General features: G+C 44.1%; 2 protein-coding genes across 5 annotated transcripts in view; one reads left to right on the top strand and one right to left on the bottom strand.

Annotated features, from left to right (window-relative positions):
* Positions 1-14,870, top strand: part of LOC110495860 (lymphocyte antigen 75) — a 40,392-nt gene extending 25,522 nt beyond the window's left edge. Inside the window, exons 20-34 of the mRNA XM_021571353.3 lie at positions 140-276; positions 783-888; positions 1,056-1,210; positions 2,838-2,967; positions 3,263-3,483; positions 3,783-3,945; positions 4,175-4,339; positions 8,726-8,848; positions 9,110-9,301; positions 9,435-9,658; positions 9,843-10,053; positions 11,565-11,738; positions 12,541-12,657; positions 12,884-13,075; positions 13,297-14,870. Of these exons, the coding sequence (XP_021427028.3) occupies positions 140-276; positions 783-888; positions 1,056-1,210; positions 2,838-2,967; positions 3,263-3,483; positions 3,783-3,945; positions 4,175-4,339; positions 8,726-8,848; positions 9,110-9,301; positions 9,435-9,658; positions 9,843-10,053; positions 11,565-11,738; positions 12,541-12,657; positions 12,884-13,075; positions 13,297-13,469 (2,483 nt within the window). The 3' untranslated portion in view covers positions 13,470-14,870. The remainder of the gene's footprint in view (positions 1-139; positions 277-782; positions 889-1,055; positions 1,211-2,837; positions 2,968-3,262; positions 3,484-3,782; positions 3,946-4,174; positions 4,340-8,725; positions 8,849-9,109; positions 9,302-9,434; positions 9,659-9,842; positions 10,054-11,564; positions 11,739-12,540; positions 12,658-12,883; positions 13,076-13,296) is intronic.
* A 1,190-nt stretch (positions 14,871-16,060) lies between these two features.
* LOC110495861 (E3 ubiquitin-protein ligase MARCHF7) lies at positions 16,061-26,074 on the bottom strand. Of its 4 annotated transcripts, none has more exons than XM_036952313.2 (11): positions 25,496-26,074; positions 22,616-22,808; positions 21,390-21,530; positions 20,448-20,616; positions 19,910-20,098; positions 18,546-19,746; positions 18,140-18,309; positions 17,928-18,031; positions 17,562-17,663; positions 17,285-17,333; positions 16,061-16,840 (listed from the first exon to the last, which is right to left on the bottom strand). In XM_036952313.2, the coding sequence occupies exons 2-11, from the start codon at positions 22,796-22,798 to the stop codon at positions 16,743-16,745; spliced, it is 2,406 nt and encodes an 801-aa protein (XP_036808208.2). In that variant the 5' UTR covers positions 22,799-22,808; positions 25,496-26,074; the 3' UTR covers positions 16,061-16,742. The 4 variants fall into 4 exon arrangements, with proteins under 4 accessions (XP_036808208.2, XP_090064261.1, XP_021427029.3 ...); XM_090208135.1 differs by having other exon boundaries at positions 25,804-26,074; XM_021571354.3 differs by having other exon boundaries at positions 26,031-26,074.
* Between the last annotated feature and the right edge of the window lie 533 nt (positions 26,075-26,607).

Below are 26,607 nucleotides of genomic sequence, written 5' to 3'. Positions count from 1 at the left end.
TCATTTCCAATTGGTTGACACATTACGTTGAAACAATGTTGATTCAACCAATGTGTGCCCAGTGGGTTGTTACCTTTTATGGTTCAAATGTGACCGGTCACACACACACACTCACTCAGACACACTCCTGCCCCTCCAGAGTACGAGTACAGCTGTGAGCTGCAGCTGCCATTCGTGTGTGAGAGACACAACACCACGGCTATAGAGACCCACTCTGGAGAGCCTCACCCCAATGGTCTGCCCTGTGAGAGCGGCTATTTACGCTTCAGGGACAAGGTCAGTCTGTCATACACACACACACACACACACACACACACACACACACACACACACACACACAGGAGACTGTCATACAGAAATGGAATGAATGGAACGGTATAAAACACATGGAAACCAGTTGAGATGCTGTTTAATTCGTTCCATTCCAGCCATAACAATGAGCCCGTCCTCTGATCTAGTCTACATACAGGTACATTCTGTGTAAGCCAGAGTGGGTGCGGTATATGGCCAATATACCACAACTAAGGGCTGTTCTAAAGCACGACACAACGCAGAGTGCCTGGATACAGCCCATAGCTGTGTTATATTGGCCATGTACCACAAACCCCCGTGGTGCCTTATTGCTATTATAAACTGGTTACCAACGTAATTAGAGCAGTAAAAATACATGTTTTATCATACCCGTGGTCTGAAATACCACGACTGTCAGCCAAACAGCATTCAGGGCTCAATCCACCCAGTTTCTAACAATTGTTATTTAATGTTGCCGTTGCCTTTTCCAGTGCTACGTGGTGATCACGCCTCTGTACGTTACTTTTCAACACGCCAACGAGCACTGTCAGTCGATGAGAGGAACTCTACTCACTATCACAGACCAAGTTGAACAGGGTGAGTAGTGAACCTCCTAGTAGATCTCTTTTACCTGTGTGTCATGTTTGTCATTGGACAACCTTCCATTCTCCTAGACATGAGATGACCAATGATTGATGTCCCTTCAATGTCAGTCTCATCCAGCGGTTGTTGACTAGTTGCGCCTATCTGTTTGTTGTGGTCAGACTTTGTGACCTCCCTGTTGCCGGCGCAGCCCCGTAAGACGTGGATTGGCCTGAAGCTCAAACAGCAGGACCCAGAGTGGGTGGATGACTCCCCGGTGTCCTACCTCAACTTTAACCCCCTGCTTCACGGCCTACGCAGGCCCATGCTCGTCAACGTGAGTTCCCACTCACTTCCCTTCTCAATTCTATACAGCATGGCCACGGGGATCAGTGGGCTATGAGTTGAGTTATAACTTATAATTCTATCAAACCCCAGGTAGCATGTACAGTAAACATACCTCTTTTAACATTCAACTGAAACCATATGATATTTTTACTGTAAAAATACCAGGTATACTCCCCTCATAGGGCAGTTGGTCAGAATCAGGGGTGAAAGTAAGACAGAATAGTGGAGTACCCCATACCGGTAAAACATGAGCCTATCGCAATAATTCAAACAGATTTTAACAAAACTGTAGGCTATTACACTATTTATCATTGCCGCACGCATGAAAAAGGTGTGAATAGACTTGAAAACTTGTGGAATACGCTCAAAATGCGATCATCAATCATCAATATCATCAATATCAAATCATCAATATTACGCATCAATTCAGGTTACAAGACTTGTGTAGGGTTAATGGATGACAATCATAAAATGTAATTCACAACACTTTGGTGTTTTGTAAGTGGTCTCTTTGCATTTATCAAATGGCACTATATGCATGAATGGCAGAATATAAGTAGCATAATAGTTGGATTAGTAACTGTCTGGACACTGACTGTAGGCCTCACATGTAGCTTATTATAATATTAACTGCTGTGTTCCTCACGGTAAAATTATAGACCGAAATGTTCCTTTTGTCTTGGGAACAGGAGGGGAGAAATATGATTTATTTCTTTCAGCATTTTGAGAGAATGAGAAATCTGTTGTAGCCTAAACGTGCGATTTCTTTCAGCAACATAAAAGCTGACATAACATATGCATCCAAGATGAACTCAAATACCATCAGAAACATGTTGGATCGTTTTCACAGCTTATAACTTCCTAAAAACTGGTCAAACTGATGTCATTTGGAAATCTCCCTGGTCGCTTAAGGTCCACATGAGAAAACTCAAGAGAGAGAACATTACTGCTGTCAGCTGGATTGTTGATGATCATTCTATCGATTTATGACATCCTTCTGGTGAGCAAGGCTTCCAAACAATCATCAAGTAATGACAAGAGAAGCTGCACGTATCTAATTATTAAGTGGACGAACAAGTCAGCCAAAAGTCGGAAATTATAAGGAGAAAACTATCTGCGTGAGGCATAAATGTTTTATCATTTGTTTTACACCCTGTCGTTCCACCGTCCCTGAGTAACGAGAGCCGGCAGCCTACAGCCTTTTTTAAGTAATTGTTTGAAAATCAGATGACAACATGACTGGTTGTGTTTATGTCATATTAAAAGGTTCAAAGTTAAGATGACAAATTTAGACTATTAGGCCCATAGAGAGTGAATAGGGTTTCTATATGCAATTCCATGATTAGGCCAATAGAGATCCTATTACATGAATAGGGATTCTATATGTAATTCCATGATTTGGCCCATAAAAAAATAAAAATAAACACATTCACCAATAGGTGGTCTCCATACCGGGAAGAAATACAATGTTTATTTTACTACATAAACGTTACTATGATAGACAATACTAAATACCAGTCTCTAAAAAACATGTTCCACATCTGTTTCAAAGTTCAAGGTCATCATCACCTATAACTAACTCTCTGTGTCCCTGTTGTTGTTGTGTCTGTCTGCAGTTTCATGACCCAGAGAGCATGGCGCTGTGTGTCTTCATGTTCAACGACCCCAGCTCTGCTATGATGGGCTCCTGGGACTACACCCCCTGCTCTAACCAGCAGCATGTGGCCATCTGCCAGCACTATGCAGGTACACCACCGCTACCTAGCAGCAGAGGGCACCAAACACAACCAATTATCTGTGCTTATCTTGTCCGTTTTGGTGAAAGAACCCTACAGGAGGACCCTACAGTCAGAAGGCTTGTGATAGAAAGACTCTTGATATTAAGTGTCTTTTACATACAGAAATTAAGTGTATGAAGTAGACTGATATTATTGATAGTTGTTACTTGATATTGCTACTGTTTAGCGGAGTGGAAATTGAGCATATCGAATAGGGTTTGAACCCTCGCCTGACCCCTTTTAAATCCCTCTCATGTTCTCAGACAAGCCAGAGGAGCCCCAGTTCCAGTTGGAGCCGTTCCAGGTCAACAATCACACCTTTAAGCTGCTTCAGAAGAATATGACGTGGCACGAGGCTCTGGCGGAGTGCAGGAACCAGAACATGGACCTGGCCAGCGTAGCCGACACCCTGCAGCAGTCAGTCCTCACCGTGCACGTCACCCGCGCACGCAGCCCCATGTGGATCGGCCTCTTCAGCGCAGACGTAAGTGGCCATAGCTTTTCACCCTAACCCGTTGGTGTTCGCAGATCTAAAAGAAAGGGATGGGTTTAAGGCAATATGGCAAAGCAAACAACCCGTAGCCCATTGGGAGGCTAGGTGGCGCCGTCACCATGTAGAATAGGTCACACCCATCCTGTTCCTTCAGTTCTGCAGTCACTGAAGGATAGTGACTGATTTCATAATGACGATTTCACACATTCTACAGTGCAGGTCAGTTAGTTCTTAATTGACTTGCCTGGTTAAATCAATAAGGAACTCAACTCAGCGTTTTGTATTGTCAGGATGGTGTCCACTACCACTGGACAGACCACAGTCACACGGTGTTTAGTCGCTGGTCCTCAGAGCCCACCGTTGGACACTGTGTCTTCCTGGACACGGACGGCTTCTGGAAGGCTACAGAGTGTATGGAACAGTTGGCAGGGGCTATCTGCCATGTTCCACACGGTAAGACAGCAATACAGTGGCTCAGTTGGTAAGCGCTGGGGTCTTGTAATGTAATGGTTGCAGGTTCAATTCCCACAAGGATCACATACCAAAAGTGTAAGCATTTTGGATACAATTGTCTGTTAAGTGGCATAATTAAAACAAGACCGGAGGAAAATTAACCAAGCACTCTCCTCAGACAGCAACTGTGTATTTTTTTTTAATGAATGAACACTTTCAATGTTTCCAGAAGAGAATGTCACCACCCATGAGGACAACGCAGTGAACTGTCCTCACAAGAGCAGCGGACCAAACTGGATCCCCTTCAAGAACAACTGCTACACCTTCCAACTGGCATCGTCCAGATGGGAAGAGTTTGACAAGGGCCAGATACTTCAGACATGCAAGAAACTGGGTAAGGAGCAAGGACACTGTTTGGCACAGACATCAGTCAGGAACCAGTTGTACTGTGAAGAACTCCATAAACAAGATGCATATTAGAAACATGCCTTATAGTCTCAATTAGAAATGCGATAAGAGGGAGGAGCTCTGCTTTGGCATCAAATATAAAGACAGAGTGATGCTCATTGGAGAATGGGGTACAATTTCTAGCAACCAAATGAAGTTGCAGCTGTGTGAAAACATCATACTTCCAAAAATCCAAGGCATTCTCTCTTGTGGAAAAGTTTTTTTTTTAAATCCTTCATTTTAGCAGCTATTGCATATTAAAACGTTCAAACTCACCAACGTGTATTGCTCACCAGTCTTCTTCAGGGTTCACGGGTGCATAGTAGTGACAGGTGAAATGAATGACCATAAATTAAAGGGCCGTGGACAATATTAACCAATAGATAATGAGGAAATATTGCCCCCCCCCCCCCCAAAAAAAATACAAGTAAATCAATCAATTATAACTATTAAAACTATAAAATATATATAGGAGCAAAATCTATTTCATTGTTCAACCCTGAAAGACAGTAGCTTTGAGTGTGTGCATCCAGAAAGTAAAAGACACTGAAGCTTGTAATCTCCCCTCTTGTTGATGGATACCACCTCTATGGCCATGGCTTTAAGCAATTGCGGGCTACCATGGCCAGCTTGTTGGTAATGCACGGCCGTGGGATAATTGTCATTCACTGTTTTGATGGCATATTTATGTTCTGCCAGTCTGTCTTTTAGCGTTCTTTTTTTGTGCGACTAATATAAAAACAACACCACCGGCACTCCAACCTATAAACAACAAACGCAGGGATGCAATTCACAAAAGTTTGGATCTGGTAAGTTATTTTCTTGTGTCATTGAATGTCTTGTTTTTTTTTAAATGTTGGGGCGGTGGTTGCAGTGTCCGCACAGAAAGGTGCCAGTGGGTTGGGAAAGCCCGTTGGCTTTGACCTTGGGGGGAGTTTGTGACTGCACCAGCTTCTCCCTTCGGGTTGGGGCGCGTCTAGAAGATTAGCATGGAAGCTCAGTGAAAACTTCACCTAATGCAGGGTCACTTTTTATGTTACTCCAATTATGTTTGATGATATTCTTTATTTGAGATGCCTCTCTGCTGTACTGGGTAACAAAATAGATTTGGTTGGACTTTTGGGGCCTTTGTTAATGTCTGAGCATATTTTCTCTTTCCATGGCCTCTGTGTGGAGCTGTAGCAGTTCATTTCCAGATGATCGAAAGAGCAAAACTATGTCATCTGTATTTTCCGTACCACATGATTTTATCAAAAAATTGATTAAGAGGATAACAAAAAAAATCTCTCCGACCATAGTCCTAAAAACACATTTGCGTAGTTGGGTGCAAAACAGACGGCCATTACTGTCCATTTGACTTGTCTGTAGAGTTGGTCCTGAAAAATAATGTTATTGTTTAGTGCTCGCTCTGTTAGAGAGAGTCTGGGGTTGCGCTTCCCTTTGGCCTGACTTGAAGATGGTGTTTTAGAGCCTCGAGACCCTCACCGTTTACTAAACTCAGCAAAAAAAGATAATTAGTAAAAATCCAAATAACTTCACAGATCTTCAGTGTAAAGGGTTTAAACACTGTTTCCCATGCTTGTTCAATGAACTATAAACAATTGATGAACATGCACCATTGGAACGGTCGTTAAGACACTAACAGCTTACAGACGGTAGGCAATTAAGGTCACAGTTAGGAAAACTTAGGACACTAAAGAGGCCTTTCTACTGACTCTGAAAAACACCAAAATAAAGAATCCCAGGGTCCCTGCTCATCTACGTGAACGTGCCTTAGGCATACTGCAAGGAGGCATGAGGCCTGCAGATGTGGCCAGGGAAATGAATTGCAATGTCCATACTGTGAGATGCCTAAGACAGCGCTACAGAGAGACAGGGCGGACAGCTGATCATCCTCGCAGTGGCAGACCACGTGTAACAACACCTGCGCAGGATTGGCACATCCAAACATCACACCTGCGGGACAGGTACAGGATGGCAACAACAATTGCCCGAGTTATACCAGGAACGCACAATCCCTCCATCAGGGCTCAGACTGTCCGCAATAGGCTGAGAGAGGCTGGACTGAGGGCTTGTAGGACTGTTGTAAGGCAGGTCCTCACCAGACATCACAAACCCACCGTGTCGCTGGACCCTGCATTACAGGGAAGACATCCTTCTCCCTCATGTGGTACCCTTCCTGCAGGCTCATCCTGACATGACCCTCCAGCATGACAATGCCACTAACCATACTGCTCGTTCTGTGCGTGATTTCCTTGCAAGACAGGAATGTCAGTGTTCTGCCATGGCCAGCTAAGTACCCGTATCTCAATCCCATTGAGCACGTCTGGGACCTGTTGGATCGGAGGGTGAGGTCTAGGGCCATTCCCCCCCAAAAATGTCTGTGAACTTGCAGGTGCCTTGGTGGAAGAGTGGGGTAACATCTCACAGCAAGAACTGGCAAATCTGGTGCAGTCCATGAGGAGGAGATGTACTGCAGTACTTAATGCAGCTGGTGGCCACACCAGATACTGACTTTTGATTTTGAGGGACACATTATTTTGAGGGACACATTATTCCATTTCTGTTAGTCACATGTCTGTGGAACTTGTTCAGTCTGTCTCAGTTGTTGAATCTTGTTATGTTCATACAAATATTTACAAATGTTAAGTTTGCTGAAAATAAACGCAGTTGACAACGAGAGGACGTTTCTTTTTTTGCTGAGTTTATATCCCAAATGTCAGAGACATTCTATGGGAAGAGAGACTGCAGATTCTTTCAAACAATTGTATTATAAGATTTGCAAAAATGAAGCAATCAACCATCAGTAAGAATAGTCAGAGTTGAAAGCTCAACGGACAGAGTTGTCTCTCAGCTTTTATTTAAAAAAGTCCGACCTCTATGTGGCTGTTAGCAGATGTGTGCAAACAGGGGTGGGGAGCATAGTGTATAAAAGGCGTTTAGCTTGTCTGTGTAGATTAAGATTGCTGATGTTGACCACCATTGTCTGTTCCTTTCTGCATGTTTCCATTGAGAGGAGTTCCTACAGACAGTACAAACGGGATGTCACATACTGCGGTCGCACCCGGCTCTTATCTGTACGCCCAGAGTTCTAACTAAGTCACACAAGACAACAAGCCTGCATCAGGGGAAAAAAACACTAGCATAAAACAATGGACAATTCTCTAAGTAAAAACAGCATAGTATGTTTCATTTTGTAATTTTCCGTGACATGTTTCATACAGTATTTTCCACGGGATTACAAGTTGCAGTTCTTGACACAAACCGGCACTTACAGTTGAAGTCGGATGTTTACATACACCTTAGCCAAATACGTTTAAACTCAGTTTTCACAATTCCTGACATTTAATCCTAGTAAAAATTCCCTGTTTTAGGCCAGTTAGGATCACCACTTTATTTTAAGAATGTGAAATGTCAGAATAATAGTAGAGAGAATGATTTATTTCAGCTTTTATTTCTTTCATCACATTCTCAGTGGGTCAGATGTTTACATACACTCAATTAGTATTTGGTAGCATTTGGTAGCTTTCCACAAGCTTCCCACAATAAGTTGGGTGAATTTTGGCCCATTCCTCCTGACAGAGCTGGTGTAACTGAGTCAGGTTTGTAGGCCTCCTTGCTCACACATGCCTTTTCAGTTCTGCTCACACATTTTCTATGGGTTTGAGGTCAGGGCTTTGTGATGGCCACTCCAATACCTTGACTTTGTGTCATGCACAAAGTAGATGTCCCAACCGACTTGCCAAAACTATAGTTCGTTAACAAGAAATGGGTGGAGTGGTTGAAAAACGAGTTCTAATGATTCCAACCTAAGTGTATGTAAACTTCTGACTTCAACTGTACATTTATTGTCTTGCCCATTCACCCTCTGGATGGCACGCATACACAATCCATGTTTCAATTGTCAAAAAGGCTTAAAAATCCTTCTTTAAAACCTTTCTCCTCCTCTTCATCTATACTGATCGAAGTGAATTTAAGAAGGGATCATATAAGGGATCGTAGCGTTCACCTGGACAGTCTATGTCATGGAAAGAGCAGGTATTCTTAATGTTTTATATACTCCTGTGTACAGCCTTTTTCACTATTCCACAAGAGAGAATGCCTTGGATATTTTTTTTAAATATGATGTTTTTACATAGCTGCAACTTAATGTGGTCGCTATAAGTCTCAATTAGACTTTTTAGAGATTTAAAAAAAAATTGACATTGATGCCTGGTCAAAACATACTTCTTCTGTGGTCTGATTTGAAGGCGTTTATTAATTAAACATACACACCCCTTATGTACGAGTAATAAAGTCTTTATGCAGTGTTACCGGTTTATGTTCTCCTCAGCTCCTGATGCAGACATCCTGACCATCAGGAACGTAGTGGAGAATGAGTTTGTGAAGGAGCAGCTCCTTCCCTTCAAAGACCTGGTGCAGTTTGTCTGGCTAGGGGTGTTCAACGATGACAACGGTGAGTGGACTGGACCGGGTTCCCCATATTCATCTCCCCAACACTCAGCATGGACAGTGTGTCCTTATGTTCGATCTGCTGTTTGGACTTTCATATTATCATTCATTGCCCTGCATTATGAGGAGACACTGAATTGGATCCTTGTAAAATGTCTACTGGATCATCAAGTCTGAAGCTTACTCACTGATCGTTGTTCTATTATTGTGTGATGAGACGTGTCATAAATGTGTAATGTCAAGAGGTTGCTCCTGTCTTTGGTAGATAACCAGATGAAGTGGTATGACGGTACCAACGTCCAGTACTCTAACTGGGTCGATGGAAGACCAAGCTTCTCAGCCAGCGATGAGTTCATGGCAGGTCTCAACACTGACGGAGTCTGGAAGATATTCACTAACAAACACCACTTCAGTCCCTTCAAGCAGAGAAGCATTGTGGCCTGCAAACTGGATAAAGGTTGGTAGACCCCATTCAGACAAACATACTTCACCCATTCACAAGGAGTACTATCGTTATTTTATTTTGTTACGATAAAATAATCAATTTTGCACTTGATTGACTCTATTAAGCCGTTTTCTTCGTCCCCGAGACTCTAAGGACCAATACAATCAGTCGGCCAGGGACTTTGAGCGCTATGGCAACCTGAGCTACCACGTGATAACCAGGAAGTTGAGCTGGTTCCAGGCCCTGGAGGAGTGCGGCCGCGGCAACGGACACCTGGCCAGCGTGCATGACACCGGGCACAACGCTCACATGGAGCTTATCGCCAAGCGAGACGGCTTCCCGCTGTGGATCGGTCTGTCCAGTCAGGATGTAAGGGAGCTCAGCCACAATGCCACTAACACGGTGGCCGTTTGTATTGAGAATAACGCCATCTTTTGCAGAAATTTAGCTCAGAGCACTAAACGGCAGTTAGACACTAAATTCAACATTTTCTAAGCACCTCCAGTGTGAAGTTTGTTGAGTAATACTACATCCCCCTCCCCTCTCTGCGCAGGCTAGTGGCTCTCAGTCTTATGAGTGGTCCGATGGGACTAAGTATCACTACAGTCAGGCGGGACTCTCTGACACTGTTGTCACGTCCAGCTCAGACCCTCAGAGTGTCTGTGTGTACATCACTCCCCATGGCACCTGGATGAGAAGGGACTGCAATGCCAAGCTGGACGGAGCCATCTGCTACAACACAACCGTCACCACCTCCACTCAGAGTAAGATCCAGTCCTATTACCTAGCCTATTACATCACTGCCACCCTCACTCAGAGTAATACCAGTCCTATGGCCTAGCCTATTACACCACCCACACACAAAGTAATACCCAGTCCTACCTAGCCTATTACATCACCACCACCCCCACTCAGAGTAAGACCCAGTCCTATTACCTAACATATTACATCACTACCATTACCACCCCCACTCAGAGCAAGACCCAGTCTTATTACCTAGCCTATTACAACAATGCCATCACCACCCCTATTAGAATTATATCACCACCCCCAGTACCTAGCCTATTAGAATTACATCCCCACTCAGAGTAAGACCCAGTCCTACAGTCCTAGTACCTAGCCTATTAGAATTACATCCCCACTCAGAGTAAGACCCAGTCCTACAGTCTTAGTACCTAGCCTATTAGTATTACATCTCCACCCCCACTCAGAGTAAGACTCAGTCCTACAGTCCTAGTACCTAGCCTATTAGAATTACATCCCCACTCAGAGTAAGACCCAGTCCTACAGTCTTAATACCTAGCCTATTAGAATTATATCACCACCCCCACTCAGAGTAAGACCCAGTCTAACAGTCATAGTACCACTCGGAGTCAGACCCAGTCCTGCAGTCTTAGTACCTAGCCTATTAGTATTACATCGCCACTCAGAGTAAGACCCTGTCCTAGTACCTAGCCTATTAATATTACATCACCACTCAGAGTAAGACCCAGTCCTGCAGTCTTAGTACCTAGCCTATTAGTATTACATCGCCACTCAGAGTAAGACCCTGTCCTAGTACCTAGCCCATTAATATTACATCACCACTCAGAGTAAGACCCAGTCCTGCAGTCTTAGTACCTAGAATATTAGTATTACATCGCCACTCAGAGTAAGACCCTGTCCTAATACCTAGCCTATTAGTATTACATCGCCACTCAGAGTAAGACCCTGTCCTAGTACCTAGCCTATTAATATTACATCACCACTCAGAGTAAGACCCAGTCCTACAGTCTTAGTACCTAGCCTATTAATATTACATCACTACTCAGAGTAAGACCCAGTCCTACAGTCATAGTACCACTTGGAGTAAGACCCAGTCCTGCAGTCTTAGTACCTAGCCTATTAGTATTACATCACCACTCAGAGTAAGACCCTGTCCTACAGTCCTAGTACCTAGCCTATTAGTATTACATCGCCACTCAGAGTAAGACCCTGTCCTACAGTCCTAGTACCTAGCCTATTAGTATTACATCACCACTCAGAGTAAGACTCTGTCCTACAGTCCTAGTACCTAGCCTATTAGTATTACATCACCACTCAGAGTAAGACCCTGTCCTACAGTCTTAGTACCTAGCCTATTAGTATTTATTTATTATACACACAACTTGAATTCTAGTGTAAAGAAGACGTTGATGTCAGTGAGTGATCTGAGCAGAATTTGTTGCAGAGGTTTACACACCAATTTTTTAAGATCCCATAAAATAAATCCCTCTGATTTGTTTGTCTGAATCAGGATCGAACCTCGCAGCTCCCCAGGTGGCCAACAACTGCCCTCAGAACAGTGGCTCTCAGAACAGTGGCTCTAAGTGGGTTGAGCACCAGGACCACTGCTATGCTTTTGACATGACCTTCTATAACTACTCTGTGTACAGCATGGAGGATGCCAAGAGCATCTGTGAAAGGCTTGGTAAGTCACCCACTAGCTCTCCTATTTGACACGTATATATTTCTGTATTACTGTATATAAGTTGTTTTGAACATTGTATTATTGCAGCGTCTTGGGTTAGGTTGTTATGGTAAGAGAATGGTTTCCCTATAACCAACCTGATTAAATACCATTTTTTTATATTTACTCTAAACCGGTAGTTAGGTTCCTGGATGCTGATTATCTGACAGCTATGGTATATCAGATATTGTAAACTGAGTGGTTTGAGCCCTGAATGCTGATTGGCTGACAGCCGTGGTATATCAGTCCTCATACCACGGGTATGACAAAAAAATACTTTTCACTGTTCGGGCGGCAGGTAGCCTACGAGGTTAGAGCGTTGGGCCAGTAACTGAAAGGTTTCTGGTTTGAATACCAGAGCTGACAAGGTAAAATAAATATGAAATCAAATCTGTCGCTGTGCCCTTGTCAGGAGGAGTTGGGATATGCAAAAAAACAAACATTTCCATGACAGACTTGTGTGTAACAGGACAAATATAAGCGCCCTCCAAATGATTATTCAAATTACGTTGGTAACCAGTTTATAATAGCAATAAGGCACCTCGGGGGTTTGTGGTATATAGCTAATATACGACGGCTTTGGGCTTTGTCCAGGTACTCTGCGTTGTGTCTCGCTTAAGAACAGCCCTTAGTCATGGTATATTGGCCATATACCACACCCCTCTCGGGCCTTATTGGTGAATTAGTACACCACGATCAGATCAGGTGGTTTCTTACTTACAGTACAGTACATGTATGCCTCCTTTTTGCCTTTGATTGACAGATGCACAGCTGCTGACCATAATGACCAGAGAGGAGAATGACTTTGTCTCTGGCTACATGGCAGACAACCCTCTCATCACCAGTAGGGTGTGGCTCGGCATGGACCTGGACAAACAAGGTGAACTGACCTGACCCGTACAATAGGATAGGCTTGTTACGACATGATATTTATATTGGACAGTATGCTCCATCTTAGGAAGTTCTGTGTGCACTTCATTTGGAAAGTCAGGCACTTTAAAATACATAAAAATCCTACATGCCAATACAGTACATTATACTCAAATAAAGTATATTTTAACTCCGCATAGAATCACTAATGCTTCTGTGTTTCCTCTGACTTCCAGGTCAGCCAGTGGGCTGGGTGGACGGTTCCTCTCTGGCCTTCTCTAACTGGGAGACCAACGGTTCTGCTAGTGGGGTGAAGACAGCGACCCAGCAGAACCCCTGTGCTGTCATGGTGTCTGCAGACGGAGGCATCTGGAGCAGAGTCAGCTGCAAGGACAGCCACAGCCGCATCGTCTGCAAAGTACCCGCACGTGAGTACAATAGTGCAATGTTTTTTTACTAGGTGGATAGCAGCATGCTCTGGTGACTGCTCCAAGCTATTGCATGTAAACAAGAGTTGATTTATATATAGCTCATAGATTTCCCCGGCTTCGCTATGGTTATTATATATTTGTAAACATTGATGTGCTTGAAACAGGGACTTTCTTGGCCAGTTTGGAGATGTGTTTCTGACTGGCTGTGTTGTCTCCAGGGTCAGGGAGCGCCCCTGTGGTGCTGGTCTTCTTCCTGGTCGTCCTCACCTCTCTCCTGGCGGCCATCGGCTTCGTCGTTTATAAGAAGAGCAGGGCCAGATTCAACTCCACCGTGCGCTACAGGAGAACCATTGATGATGCTGACAGCACTAGTATTATGGATGCAGAGTGAGACTTGTCTTGACTTCATCTATGCAGTTTAAAGAAGCAGTTATGTGCCTACAGTATGGAAATATTATTATGCAGCAAACTGAAACCTGGCTTCCGTTTCATTTAATTTATTTGTATAAATTCCCAAGCAGTTTTTTTTAGTATTTTCTGCGATATTGTAAATATTGGCAAAAGGATTGTGAAAGTCCCCAAACTAGCGTTTGTTTTGTTGAACTTTGTGATTTTAAAGAAAGAGCTGCCACATTGAACAGTTGCTGCAGGGTTGGACTTTGGGTTGACAAAAAAAGGCACTGGATACGTGATGCTTGTTGTCAGGGTATTTTTCTTCTCGGAGGCACTGATGTTTTTCTCTGTTTTCACTCTCTGTGATTATTTTGTAATGGAGGAAGACGTACTTTTCTCTGATGGTCATCGAACGAAAGAAGAAACAACTGCATCATGGCACTGTTATTAATAGAACTATAATCTTTATTAGCTTGGCATAGTTTCATAATTTCTTACAATTATTTAGTCTAATACAAGTAGTCAAGCTAATGCAGTCCAACACAGACGTCCTTAGAGAATTTGGATAGTGGCATGCATTCTCATTTGCCATTTCAACTACAAGCAATTCATCCCAACTGTAAATGCCATTGATGCATTGGTTTCTGTTTTGTCATTATGACTGTAACCTCCCTCTCCTATGCACTCAAACTCCTGAGAACATTTGTCATTATGACTGTAACCTCCCTCTCCTATGCACTCAAACTCCTGAGAACATTTGTCATTATGACTGTAACCTCCCTCTCCTATGCACTCAAACTCCTGAGAACATTTGTCATTATGACTGTAACCTCCCTCTCCTATGCACTCAAACTCCTGAGAACATTTGTCATTATGACTGTAACCTCCCTCTCCTATGCACTCAAACTCCTGAGAACATTTGTCATTATGACTGTAACCTCCCTCTCCTATGCACTCAAACTCCTGAGAACATTTGCACTTTAAATGGAAATGTTTTGTGAATAATGCCTTTAGCAGTTGTTTCTGCCATGTTCAAGCACAATAGTTGTCTTGGAGTATAAGTTTTGTGTTAACGTTTTCAAAGTTTGCTACTGGCTGATGCCTCAAACTGCACACACAGCTGCTGTAAATTCTTTGTAAATATAAAAAATGTATTTTATTTTTACATTTTATTATGGAGAATCTTAACCAAAGATTTTTTTTATTTTTTATTATCTTGTGAATGTTAATAACCTGGACATTCCTCGACTTTATTTGGATCTGCCTTGCAACAATGCTTGTTAACTAGGATTACCATTCTCAAATGTTCCAACATTCATATTTACATTGGTCCCAAGCAGACCATCCACTCTGGTCAAATATGGTCATGGTCTTCCAATAAAAAAAGGTTTGTCTTTAAGGGCTGGGAGGAAATGATGTCAGACTTGGGTATCACTGTGACCTACCACAATAACTTGCATGAGCTTCATTTTGAGGGAAGGACAGAGAACAAGGAATTGAGGAAGGAATAATTGAGAAAGCCCTGGAATTTGGCTCAGGAGTTCCCCTAATTTAGGCTGGGATTCAATCTAAGGCGCTACCATGCTACTGTACAACCTGGATTGAATCCCTGCCTCAATCAAGGATCGCGTTCCCCTGCCACAATCAAGGATCGCGTTCCCCTGCCACATCAACTGTGGCTGCTAGAGTATAAACCCTAGCCAGGCATGTGTCCACATCTGAGCAGAGGAACACGACCTTGTGACGAGGGAAGCTGACAGACTGAACTAATGTGATTGGTTGGATGAAAGCTCAGTGGGAAGAGCCTGTGACATGCCACTGGGCAGAGTTCAGATGCCTGTATAATAACATTTAAAAAGGCTTACGGTTGGTAGGTTGGAGGGCGTTACACGCAGATCGCAACCTGCAAAGTTACTTGTTCAAATCCCAATTGGGACTTTGTTTCCAACCGTACATTATAAACTAAATACATTTCTAATCTAACCTAATTTTGAACAGCTTCAAATCTGATTGTGCCTTCCTCACCCCTAGTGCAGTGGGATAGGGACCATAGGTTCAAATCTTGCCGATAACATTTGCTCAACTACCTGGTCCAGGAAACAAATGCACTTTAATGAAAAAAGATGACGCCACTAACACATCATGCAAATTACGTTTACAGGAGGAATCCCAACATGTATAAAGTGTTAATAACGAATTTAGGTAGTTGTGCCAGATATTTTATAAAGACTACTAGTGTATCATTTAAACGTGTGCATGCTTTTAGCCTTTGGAAAAAAACTTAATCCTGAAGGGGGTGAGGAAATTAAACTCTTCTCAGTAGGGTACACCTAAGTATCTTCGGTCGGAGGAGGCTACCAAGGAGCAAATTCCTCCGTTAAACTATTAAGGAATTGCCACTTCTACATATGGCGACCGGTTTCTGGGTCACGGAGAAGAGCGTGGCGTTTACCTCAATTGAGAAGCTCCCCGTATCCTTTTAACTATAGAGGTTTTTGAGCAACAGTTGTTGAAATGGCCTACATTAACCCTCCTTCCTATATTAACTTCAGTGTCCTTGTTCAATGAAATGTTGCCTGCAAACAGCTCTACATTCAAAACTTTATTGCATTAATTAAATGAAAACAAGTTTTAGGGGCAAGCAAAATAGCATTTTCATACTACAGACTAAAACAGAACAAACTTAATTATTCAGCTGTGAAAAGTAAAGTTGTCACTTTCTTTCACACAATTTTTTGAAAAACTTCAAAAAAGGAAAATTCACATAGGAAAAGAAAAACAGTAAAGGGGATAATTTGCCACTTCTTGATAGATTCTCCCCTAAACACACCCCTTCTCCCAACCCGCTAAACTAACGAACCAGTGGTGTTTCGGATTCCATCTCTTTTTTTTTTATACACAATATCTCACCACTGTGGACAGATCTGCTTTTTTAGAGCAGTAACATTTAAAGCACTCGTGGTTTAACAGTTCAAAAGGATAGCTTGCATTTTAACGGAGTAAAGCGCACTCAAATCTGGAGACCCAAAGGAAAGGCCAAATTAACAATAGGGGGATATAAAGCATTTCCTCACCTCGGTTCACTTCAACGTCAGTCTGCATATCTATGACATCATTACCTCTACGTCAGGAGTGACTTCCCGTCTACTTGGCATTGGCTTCAAAAATCCCACAAGCCATTGCACTCAGTAAAATCACGAGGTGAAACAGAGCAACAGAATGGGTTGCTACTGGAAGGTAACTCGTTCAACTCTTGTCGCCCCCCCCCCGATCAATTGTACTCCTCTTCCAGGTCTTCATCGAGGTCACAGAAATCGATTGACGGCCGGGTATCAACCACCTCCTCTTCATCTGACTCCCCATAAGAGCCTGCAGCAGAGGGAACAATTATCAGTCAAATCAGAGACTAGTTTATTAGTAGTCCATTTAATTATTTTTGAATAAAGTTGCAAAATGTATCTTTTAGTTTAGAATGGTGTTCAAAAGTAAAATATTAAGACCATTTAAATTGTCAGTGATGAATACTGCAGTGCACACCATGATATCAAAGCAACTAATAACCTCCACTGAGATGACCTTGTGCATAGTTACCTGAAGGGGAATTATTCACAGCAGTGTTGCTGGGCAAAATAAAAAAAAAAGTGTGCAGAGCTCTCATGCTACGTGTAGAACCACGTGTGGGCCTTTAACATCAGAGAAGGTCAATATAATCAAATACTTACCCATCAATTCATTAACAGTTACTAACAGCCCCGCATCAAGTTACTAAAACATGTGTACACAGCATTGGGGAGAAATTATTCAAGAACGTACTTTCAAGATTGTCCATGTGTTCATGAAGGGTCCTCGCCAGGTTGAAAAACTGAGCGAGAGAGGGGGAAATGGTTTTGGGGTTTTTTTTAAACACTGAATCCTACTACATTTGAATTAAGTATTTTTTCCCCCCCACAATACAATAGTTAGTGAATTATGAGGCCAAAGAAAAACATTGGGCTTAACATTCAAAATGACTTCTCTGCGCCCAGTGCAAATGAATGACGTTTAGAATGTGTTTAGCATGGTGGTGCCGGGTGTAGGCGTGAGTTCTTACCCCGGCGTCGTTGGCAGCTCCGAGCACATCAGAGAACCTCTGCTCACACAGGTGTAGCAACACCACTAGGTAAAGGCCACAGCTGATGAACTCGTACTCAGACTGGACAGAAAGGGAAAGAAAGGAAGTGGTCACTTAAAACTGCAGATATGCGTTAAACTCAAGTTAGGACTGGGTCCCAGGCAGTTAAACCTTAAAAGTTAACATTTTACGGAACAGTTGGTTTTAAGTGTCCCGTTCTGCTATTCTACAGTTGAATGAGCAGCACAGGAGTGATTTCCTGCCGCACGTTTCCCCATTCACAGTCTTAACAGTTAGATAATGGATGACTAGGAGACGTCTGGGGTTAACTGAGCGTCCCCTCACCTTCTCATGAGTCCTGTGTAGCTCGTTGATGTCAAAGTTCTCAATGTTCAGGTGCAGCTTTTCTTTGCACAGCTCACACGTGGTGATGGCATCCAGATTCGTGCCTGGACAAGAGAGGGAAAGACAGCAGACAAATGTGCAATCAACGCATAATACACCGAGGGGCAGAAAATCATTTGTTAAGGTCAGAGAGAGAGAGAAAGTACTCTTACCAGAGCTGATTTTGGAACGCAGCCACTTCTTGATGCAGTCCTGGTGAACATACTGCAGGCTGCCTGTGCAGCGGCAGGGCTCGATCAGAGGGTTGGAGGGAGACTCCAAACCCATTTGGCAAATACGACACAGGTCCCCTTCCTCCTCGTCAGAGTCCTCCAACAGCAGGCTACAGGGGAGAGAGAGAAAGAGGTTTATTTACAGTGATCAACCATTCAAATCTGAGGAAAATAATTAAAGTGTCGGTCCTGTCAAAGAGGCATTTGAATGACAAGACGAGTACGGCCACAATAAAGACAATGGACAACACAGGGACAGTCCCATGTACAACAGGGGGATGGGACACCACAAGCATGCAGGTTCAGCCCACTCCCCAGCAAGCTCAGAGAAGGACAGCCTCCCCACCTCTCCTGGATCTTCCTCAGTCTCTCAGGGTCTCTGGAGGAGGTGGGTTTCTCCTGGCCCTCCGGTTGGCTCCTGGCAGTGCCCGTCATGTCCACGGCGATCATGACGTTGTCGTGGACACGGAACAGTGGGCTGCTCATGAACCTCGCCAAACGCTGACTACTCCCCGCCATGTCTCTCAACTCCTCCTGTAGGGCGGCACTAGCACCCATCGCCCCCGAGGCTGCCGCCGCCGCAGCCACCGCTTCTTCATCATCCTCCTCCTCCTCCTCGTCTTCGTCCGCCTTGGCCTCGGGGGTGTCTCTACTCCTGAGGGGGAACTGGGTACCACGGTAATCCTCATCGGCACCGGACGCCAGGCGAGCGCTTTCGTCCCGGCCTTCTCTTCTACGGCGGGAGAAGAGAGGAGTGCAGCGGGTCCGGATGGAAGACGACAGCCAGGAGGAACCTGAAGTACTACTTCCAACACCACCACTGGTGCTGCCCCCTCTCCAGGCCTCCAGGCCAGGCTGGGGCTCCGGGGCACGCTGGGTCTGGCCCTCCTGGACCGGGGACAGGCCCTGTCTGCGACGCCTCAGGAAGGCAAAGGCCTGGGCCGCGTCAGAGCCTCTGGGAACGGGCTCCACGCTTACGGGTCGGACGCTCTCCTCGCTGGTAGCCACGGGTGCGTGGCTGGGGCCTTCTCCTCCAGAGACAGGGCTGTCCTCGGTCGAGTCGAAGGAGCGGGAGGCGGAGCCAGAGCTGGAGCCGCTGGAGTCCTGGCTGGAGCGCCGAGAGAAGAGGCGGGAGAGGAGGCGGCGGGTGGAGCGACGTCCATCGGATGCCTCGCCACCCTCCGGGGTTGTCCTGGGGGTGGAGGTTGGCGTGGAGGGAGGGGGGCTGGAGTCCCGGGCCTCCCGCCTTGCTGAGGGGGTTGTGTACCAAGAGGGGCGAGCGGTAACGGAGACTCCTAGAGCGGGCTCTCGGCTCTCAGTGGGCTCCTTGGCGGTGCGGAGGGTGGAGGCGGTGAGGGTGGTCAGGGAGCGGCCGGTAGCCCGGGAGGTGGAGGTGGTGGAGTCCCGGGCCAGTGGGGAGCGCTGGTAGGTGGAAGAGAGGTGGCGGCTGAGGGAGCTGCTCTCCCTGCTAGAGGAAGAGGAGGAGTAGAGGGTCTCCTTGGGCCGGGCCCCCTGGGCATAGGTGGAGGTCACACGGTCTGGCCGGTCTAAAACACAAACATGTCCACATTAGCGATTGCATGCGTGTCAGTATTATGTTTGCGTGCAAGTATGTAAATGTTTCAGTTTTATGACTGAATGCGTGCGGAAATGTGCTAATAGGTTTGTAAGTTAATGCACACAAATGAGTCACTGTGTGTGATTACATACAAAGGGATGAGGTGAGTCCGGAGCTCCTATAGCTGGTGTTATCAGCCACACTGGACAGACTCCTCGCCTCGCTCCTCTTCTCCAGCTCCCTTCTGGACCACAGGGGCTCTGAGGAGGAAGAGGAGGAGGAAGAAGAAGAGGAGGAGGACGACCTGGACAGAGGCCGGTACGACTTCCACGACGACAAATCTAAACACAAGGTGCCAGTTTGTTATTCACCTGCATGTTTGAAAAGTTGGTTAAACCACGAAGGATTTAAGAATCATTAACACGTTTCGTCAATGTCGTAAGGTTAACAACTGAAGATTTAATATTATTATCATCACTCAAAGCAATGGCGATGATTGTTTGCATGATTATCACAAGACCTGCGCTCATCAAGTGTATGGAAACTAGCAGCAGTATATTTAAAGGAAAAGTTCACACTTTAAAAAAAAACACTTGCCAGGTATTTTCATACATTATAAAAAGGGCTCAAGGAAAGAGACTGAAAACATTTGTAACTCTTGAGCTCTCCTCTGAACCAGGGGTCAGATACCTGAGTCTCTGTTGAGGACACTGCTGGAGTAGGAGGAGCCAGTCACAGAGGGGCTTGTTGTATATGCAGCTCTGTTGATATAAGACAGTTTGGCCCGTTTGGTATCCCCATCATCAGTTGGGTTGCTGAGAAGTCCTGAGTACGTCCCCAGTCTTGTCTCTGAATCAGTCTGATAAAACAACCCACAGAATGCCATCACATGAATCAAAACGGACTTGAACCTTGGCAATACGCATCAGTAATATCACTATCAAAACGTAAAAGTAAAACGGTTTAATCCTGAAGTCTATTGATGCACGTATTAATCTAAGTTAAAAAAAATGTAAACATCAAAATCCATCTAAGACAGCACGGGCTGTGTCTCAAGCCACCACATCCGCCTGGGTCTCCCTGACGCATCTGCGGTGGTAGGTGGCAGAGCTACAGTGGTGTTGGCCAGACCGCGAGACATCCTGAAAAGAAAGGCGGGTTGGGGGGGGGGGGGGAACAGTCTTCTCACGAAACGTAGCGTCTAAACTATGACCAAGGTGGAAAGGGGAGGCTCTCAAACACGATGGTGTTCTCAGTGTCGCTCTACGATCCCCACAAGTGTCACAGGACTCATGAAGGTAAGGTGTTAAATACAGGTCAAAATAAATAATTATTTACCAAGCTTTCTTTTATCTCCCAGATATAGGACAGACACTTCAAAACCTTAAGTTACAATTCTTGACTGTCTTAACATTTATAAAAATGTTTTATTCAACTCGTTTCTATGGACTATAATAGTAAAGGCCAAATTCTTAATTTTATTCAATACATTTGTTTTTTTATTGATAGCTAAAGGGGTCCTACAATTTGAAATCAAATAGCTAAATGATCCACAATATGACCATGTTAAAACAATTCCATATGTTAGCGTAGTGCCCCAATGAACAGGATCCCGTTCTATCGTGAGTTTACCGGTTTGCTGCGGCTGCTCAGTGAGGACTCGGCCCAGGAGCGATCGTAGGAGACCGAGGAGGTGGTCAGAGGGGATTTCCAGCTGGAGTGGCGGCTGTCAGAACTACTGTAGTCCCTGGTCGAGCTGAGGAACCGAGAGCTCTGAGACAAGGGGAGTGAAAACACATGGGGTTAGCGCAAGTCAATACATGGAGCAATGTAAGGTAGCTGACACATGGTACAAATACAAGATCACCACAAACAGGGGAAGAGTTTCCCCTAGGGTTTATTTCAGCAGCGATAGCAAAGTTAGCGTTGTAGTGGGTGTGCCAATGGCAAGACCAACAATTCTAAAGGCCCTCAAAGACAATTTAGCTGTAAAAACTAAATATAAGTAACTTCCTGCAATTCTACACATTTCGCCACGGTTTTTGCCGTGTTCTTAAACTAGTAGAGCGACACAAACAAAATCAATAGGGGCCTCTATTTGAAGTGGCGGCAACTATTTAGCAGCGGAGGCCAACACTACTAAATGAATATCGAGGAAACACTGCATTTGTCTAAATATTCTTGTTCCAATTACTCCTACATTCTTGCATGCTAGCTAGGTAATGCCATTGATATTTTGTCATTACATCAAATGCATTCATTCTACTCAAAGGTGTTTGCAAACGTGTCAACTAAGGCAGTTGTTTATTGTGCATGAGCCGGGCCCAGGACTCTTCTGGAAGAGTAAAATAGACAGACAGCCCAGTAGTAACTTTATCTAATGGCACAGTCCTTGACAGGACAGGCGGGCTGAAAATCACACTGGCAGGAATCTAGGCTGGCCTATAAAAAGCCCCAGCTAAAGTACACAGATACCTTCTCTGAACACTGCTAACTCGCCAAATAGAGAAGAGGACTGGAACCAAGAGGGAGAGTAACAGACGGTCCCTTAGACAAGAGTCAGATGGCAGCAAAGAAAGCCTGGTTCTTAAGGGGAGAAAAATAATTACCCACCCGACTGCATTTATTTTAAAGAGAACATTGGTTTTCATGAAAACAGGCTAAACTTGTCCCAACTGCCTAGCCTTACCCTTCCTTCGGTTATAAACACATTTGAAGTGTTCTTATTGTTAACCGGCAGAAACTTCTCATTGAAATCCAGACCTAAAGGCCACATATTTTAGGAATACAAAGTGACATTTAGGGTCAGCAAATGTATGTAACCTGCTACTTTCTCCCTCTCATACGGTGTTCAGTACCTGGTGGTCGAGGTCAGGTTTAAGGGGTGTGGCCCTGGTGAAGCGATCACTGTTCAGGACACTGGATCTTCCATAGAGCCTGCTGGATCCCAGGGAACCCAGGGAGGAGGGGGAAGAGGATGAAGAATAAGATGATGTGGTGCTGGACACCGTAAAGGGCAGCCGGCGAGGCTTGGAATCCATCACTGATTGGCTGTGGAAAGATATTAGAAAACAAAATGTTAGAGAACACATGCAATCAAACATTGTACAAAGTGGAATACAGTAAGCCTAGACTTTTTCTTTTCTTTATTTAACTAGGCAAGTCAGTTAAGAACAAATTCTTATTTTCAATGACGGCCTAGGAACAGTGGGTTAACTGCCTGTTCAGGGGCAGAACGACCGATTTGTATTTCCTATCTATAGTTTAAGATTATATTCCTGATATTTTTTCTATGGAATTTTGCAAATTAGGGATTTATAACATCAAGTCTTACTTTCCTCAGCAACTAATATAGATAATATTGACAACAGCTTTTTAATATTTTGCAACCTTCCGGTTACTAGTCCAACGCTCTAACCACTAGGCTTACCCTGCCGCCCCATAGTCCAGTGTTATTTAATACACAAGTACTAGGCTACAGCAGGGGTTCCCAAACATTTACCACTCAGGCCCCCCTTCCATCATTGAACATCTCGCGTCCGCCATGCCTTGTCTAATGTGCATTCATGTGATATGAGTGACAAACATTACAACCTAGCTAAAACAATGTTAGCTGACATGGGTTAGTTGATCGGCACATTTCTGACAAGCTATAAATAGCTCTAGGGTATTTGAATTTATTATGGCTCCCCAATAGCCGTTGCCTCTTCCTGGGATCCAGCAAAATTAAGGTAGTTCTACTTTTTTTCTCCCCAATTTCTATCATCTCGTCGCTGCAACTCCAACGGGCTCGGGAGGCGAAGGTCGAGTCATGTCCCCACCAAACCGCATTTCTTAACACACGCCTGCTTAAGCCGGAAGCACCAGTGTCGGAAACACAGTTCACCCGACGACAGAGGTCAGCCTGTAGGCGCCCGGCCCGCCACAAGGAGTCGCTAGTGCACGATTAGCCAAGTCAAGCCCCCCGACCAAACCCTCCCCTAACCCGGACGACGCTGGGCCAATTGTGCACCGACCTACGGGACTCCAGAGCACGGCCGGTTGTGATACTGCCTGGGATCGATTCCAGGTCTGTAGTGACACCTCTAGCACTGCCTTATACGACAGCGCCACGCGGGAGTCAGCAGTTATTCATTTTTTTTTTAAAAACATTACAATACATTCACAAACAGATTTCACACAACTATTAAGTGCATGCAATGACAGGAGGAAAACTGATTATGCACTACCCAATTTCAAAATGGCACCTTGTGCATTCTACCATTAAGAGTAAATTGAAAACCGTACTGAGTTCATTCAAATAAATGTGGAAACCATTGGTATCCAGTACTCCATATCAGTACTCATTCAATATACATAACTCAGAGCTCAATGTCCAGACCAAACCCTACTTTTGTTATTGCTAAAACCTTTTGTGCCTGTTCCACCCAACCCTTAGGCTAGACTAAACATGATTTAACGACAAGATAGACCTCGCTGCGTTTTGAAACTGCAATCGTAAAGACCAGACTGAAGAGTCAGGGAATCTCCCAATCTGATAAAACCCCAACAGTCAGGAAAAGGGGTTGGCTGGTCGCTGAGACAGCCGAAGTGTGACAGTGTACAAACTGTCCAGAAGCTTCTTGGCACCTAACCCCCACACCTGTCCTTGGATCACAATCACTGTTTGTTGCATCCCAAATGGCACCCTAGTAGGTGCACTACATAAGCATTAGGGTGCCATTTGGTACACACTGTCACAGCCATTTGATGGTGACATTTCCTGAGGAATGAGAGCGCAGCAGGGGGGCTGTGCAGGCCAGGTCAGGCCTTGCATCACACACGAGATCGTCAATGCAAGATAATTTATTAAAAAGGTGCATTCCTCTGTTTTACATGGATCACAGCACCCGTATGGTGATAGGAGAACCAGAGAGAAGAAGCCCCCCCCCCCCCCCCTCAACCTTTTGAGAACCTTTCCTAAAAAGTAAACTTAGCCTAGGTGAAATAAACATTTAGTTATCACCTTTGGTAGCCTACAGCTGTGACTTGGAAATACTATTGTCATTAATTATATTTTTTATAGTTATGCTCCTAATTTAGCCCACAGCGAGTGTCGCTTCTCTCAATCACACTCATGACGCATGGGTGGTGCTAAACTTAGCCATCAGGAATGCAAAGTGTACACAAGAGGAAAGTTGTTTTGATAACAGGTCAAACTCCGTTTTGATTGTATTTAAGATGTGGAGTCCTGCCTAGGTACGACTGATGAAATCTGCACACAAGATGCCAAAACTTGCTTCTCTACTGTTGTTAATATTGAATTGCGCAATAGTAACACGTTCAGTCAGGCTCTGCAAAACTGGAAGAGTGAATTTTTTTATTCGGCCACAGAAGTAAATTTCAGTTTTTTTCCTGAAACGTTTTGTTTGAAGGATACGGTTTGGCTGTTCTTCCTGATTCAGACAAGGCCATGGATGCATTAGCTATTTTTTCCTCTATCCGTCTAGGCCAGTTATCTACCAGATTTTCTGCAAATAAAACTATAGTTAGAGAAAGGACAAGTCTTATTAACGCAACAGTTGAGCAAAACGGTGACACTTTAGCACCTCAGTCATGAATTGCAAGCTAGCCAACAATAGCTTCATGGCTAACGTTAGGTTGGTGGCTACTGTAACTAAAAGGCTACCCAAATGACCGAACCGACTTCTCAAAATGTCTGGCAGTTTCCAATAAAATAGTTATTTTATTTTGCTCACCAGATGTCGAAGGAGCTTGTCAACTAGCTACCTAACGTTAGCAATACCCATGGAAGAAACATGCAAGCTAGCCTCCCAAACTTGTTGTTGGCACGGCGTCGAAGTTAAAAATGGATGAAGAAAAACAGCTTGATAGCTAACGTTGCCTACTAGGCTAAATAGATAGTTAACGTTAGCGCACGACCACAAAGCATGCTAGGGCTACAGTTGCTAACTACCATCCTAGTACTAGAAACCACTCGCAACTTCTTGAATAGAAACGACTCGATTGAGGACATGACAGTCATATCCACAAATAGGACAATTACCGTGAATGCTATGAGATAATCTTGATGGTTTAGCTAGCGAACGGTAGGCCTATTTTTTTATGCTGCTGTTGTTTATCATCCGTCCTGACATAACGTTGGGAAGCTAGCTAATCCATTTCTTCTATCAAAGGAATCAATTTAATCGTTGCCAAATTAAAATGTAAAACAATGTCGCAGGCTATAGTTAGAAACATCACGGATAAGGTGCAAAAGCAGCACACTCTCACCTTTGCTTCCAAGCTTCGCTGCATTCAATGATGACGGCGTCTGTGTGTTGATTAAGAGAAGGTCATGTGATTTACAATGCAATCAGACACCCCAGACAAGTACGTACAACTCAGGATGGTGAAGGACAATGTACTCCATCCAATAGAATATCAAACACTGTACTAGTCCTGCCCCCTTTTTAATTGACGTTGTGAATTTTGATTGAAAGTACAGTATGATTGTGATTGTAATGAATTTTTTTTATTTTTTATTTTTTTAATTTTACCTTTATTTAACCAAGTAGGCTAGTTGAGAACAAGTTCTCATTTGCAACTGCGACCTGGCCAAGATAAAGCATAGCAGTGTGAACAGACAACACAGAGTTACACATGGAGTAAACAATTAACAAGTCAATAACACAGTAGAAAAAAAGAGAGTCTATATACATTGTGTGCAAAAGACATGAGGTAGGCGAATAATTACAATTTTGCAGATTAACACTGGAGTGATAAATGATCAGATGGTCATGTACAGGTAGAGATATTGGTGTGCAAAAGAGCAGAAAAGTAAATAAATATAAACAGTATGGGGATGAGG

This window comes from Oncorhynchus mykiss, chromosome 18, assembly GCF_057628025.1.
Source record: "Oncorhynchus mykiss isolate SJ-2025 chromosome 18, ASM5762802v1, whole genome shotgun sequence".
In the NCBI taxonomy this organism is placed as follows: domain Eukaryota; kingdom Metazoa; phylum Chordata; class Actinopteri; order Salmoniformes; family Salmonidae; genus Oncorhynchus; species Oncorhynchus mykiss.
Note: the sequence above shows the minus strand (reverse complement) of the source record. Positions and strands in the feature narration are given on the sequence as shown.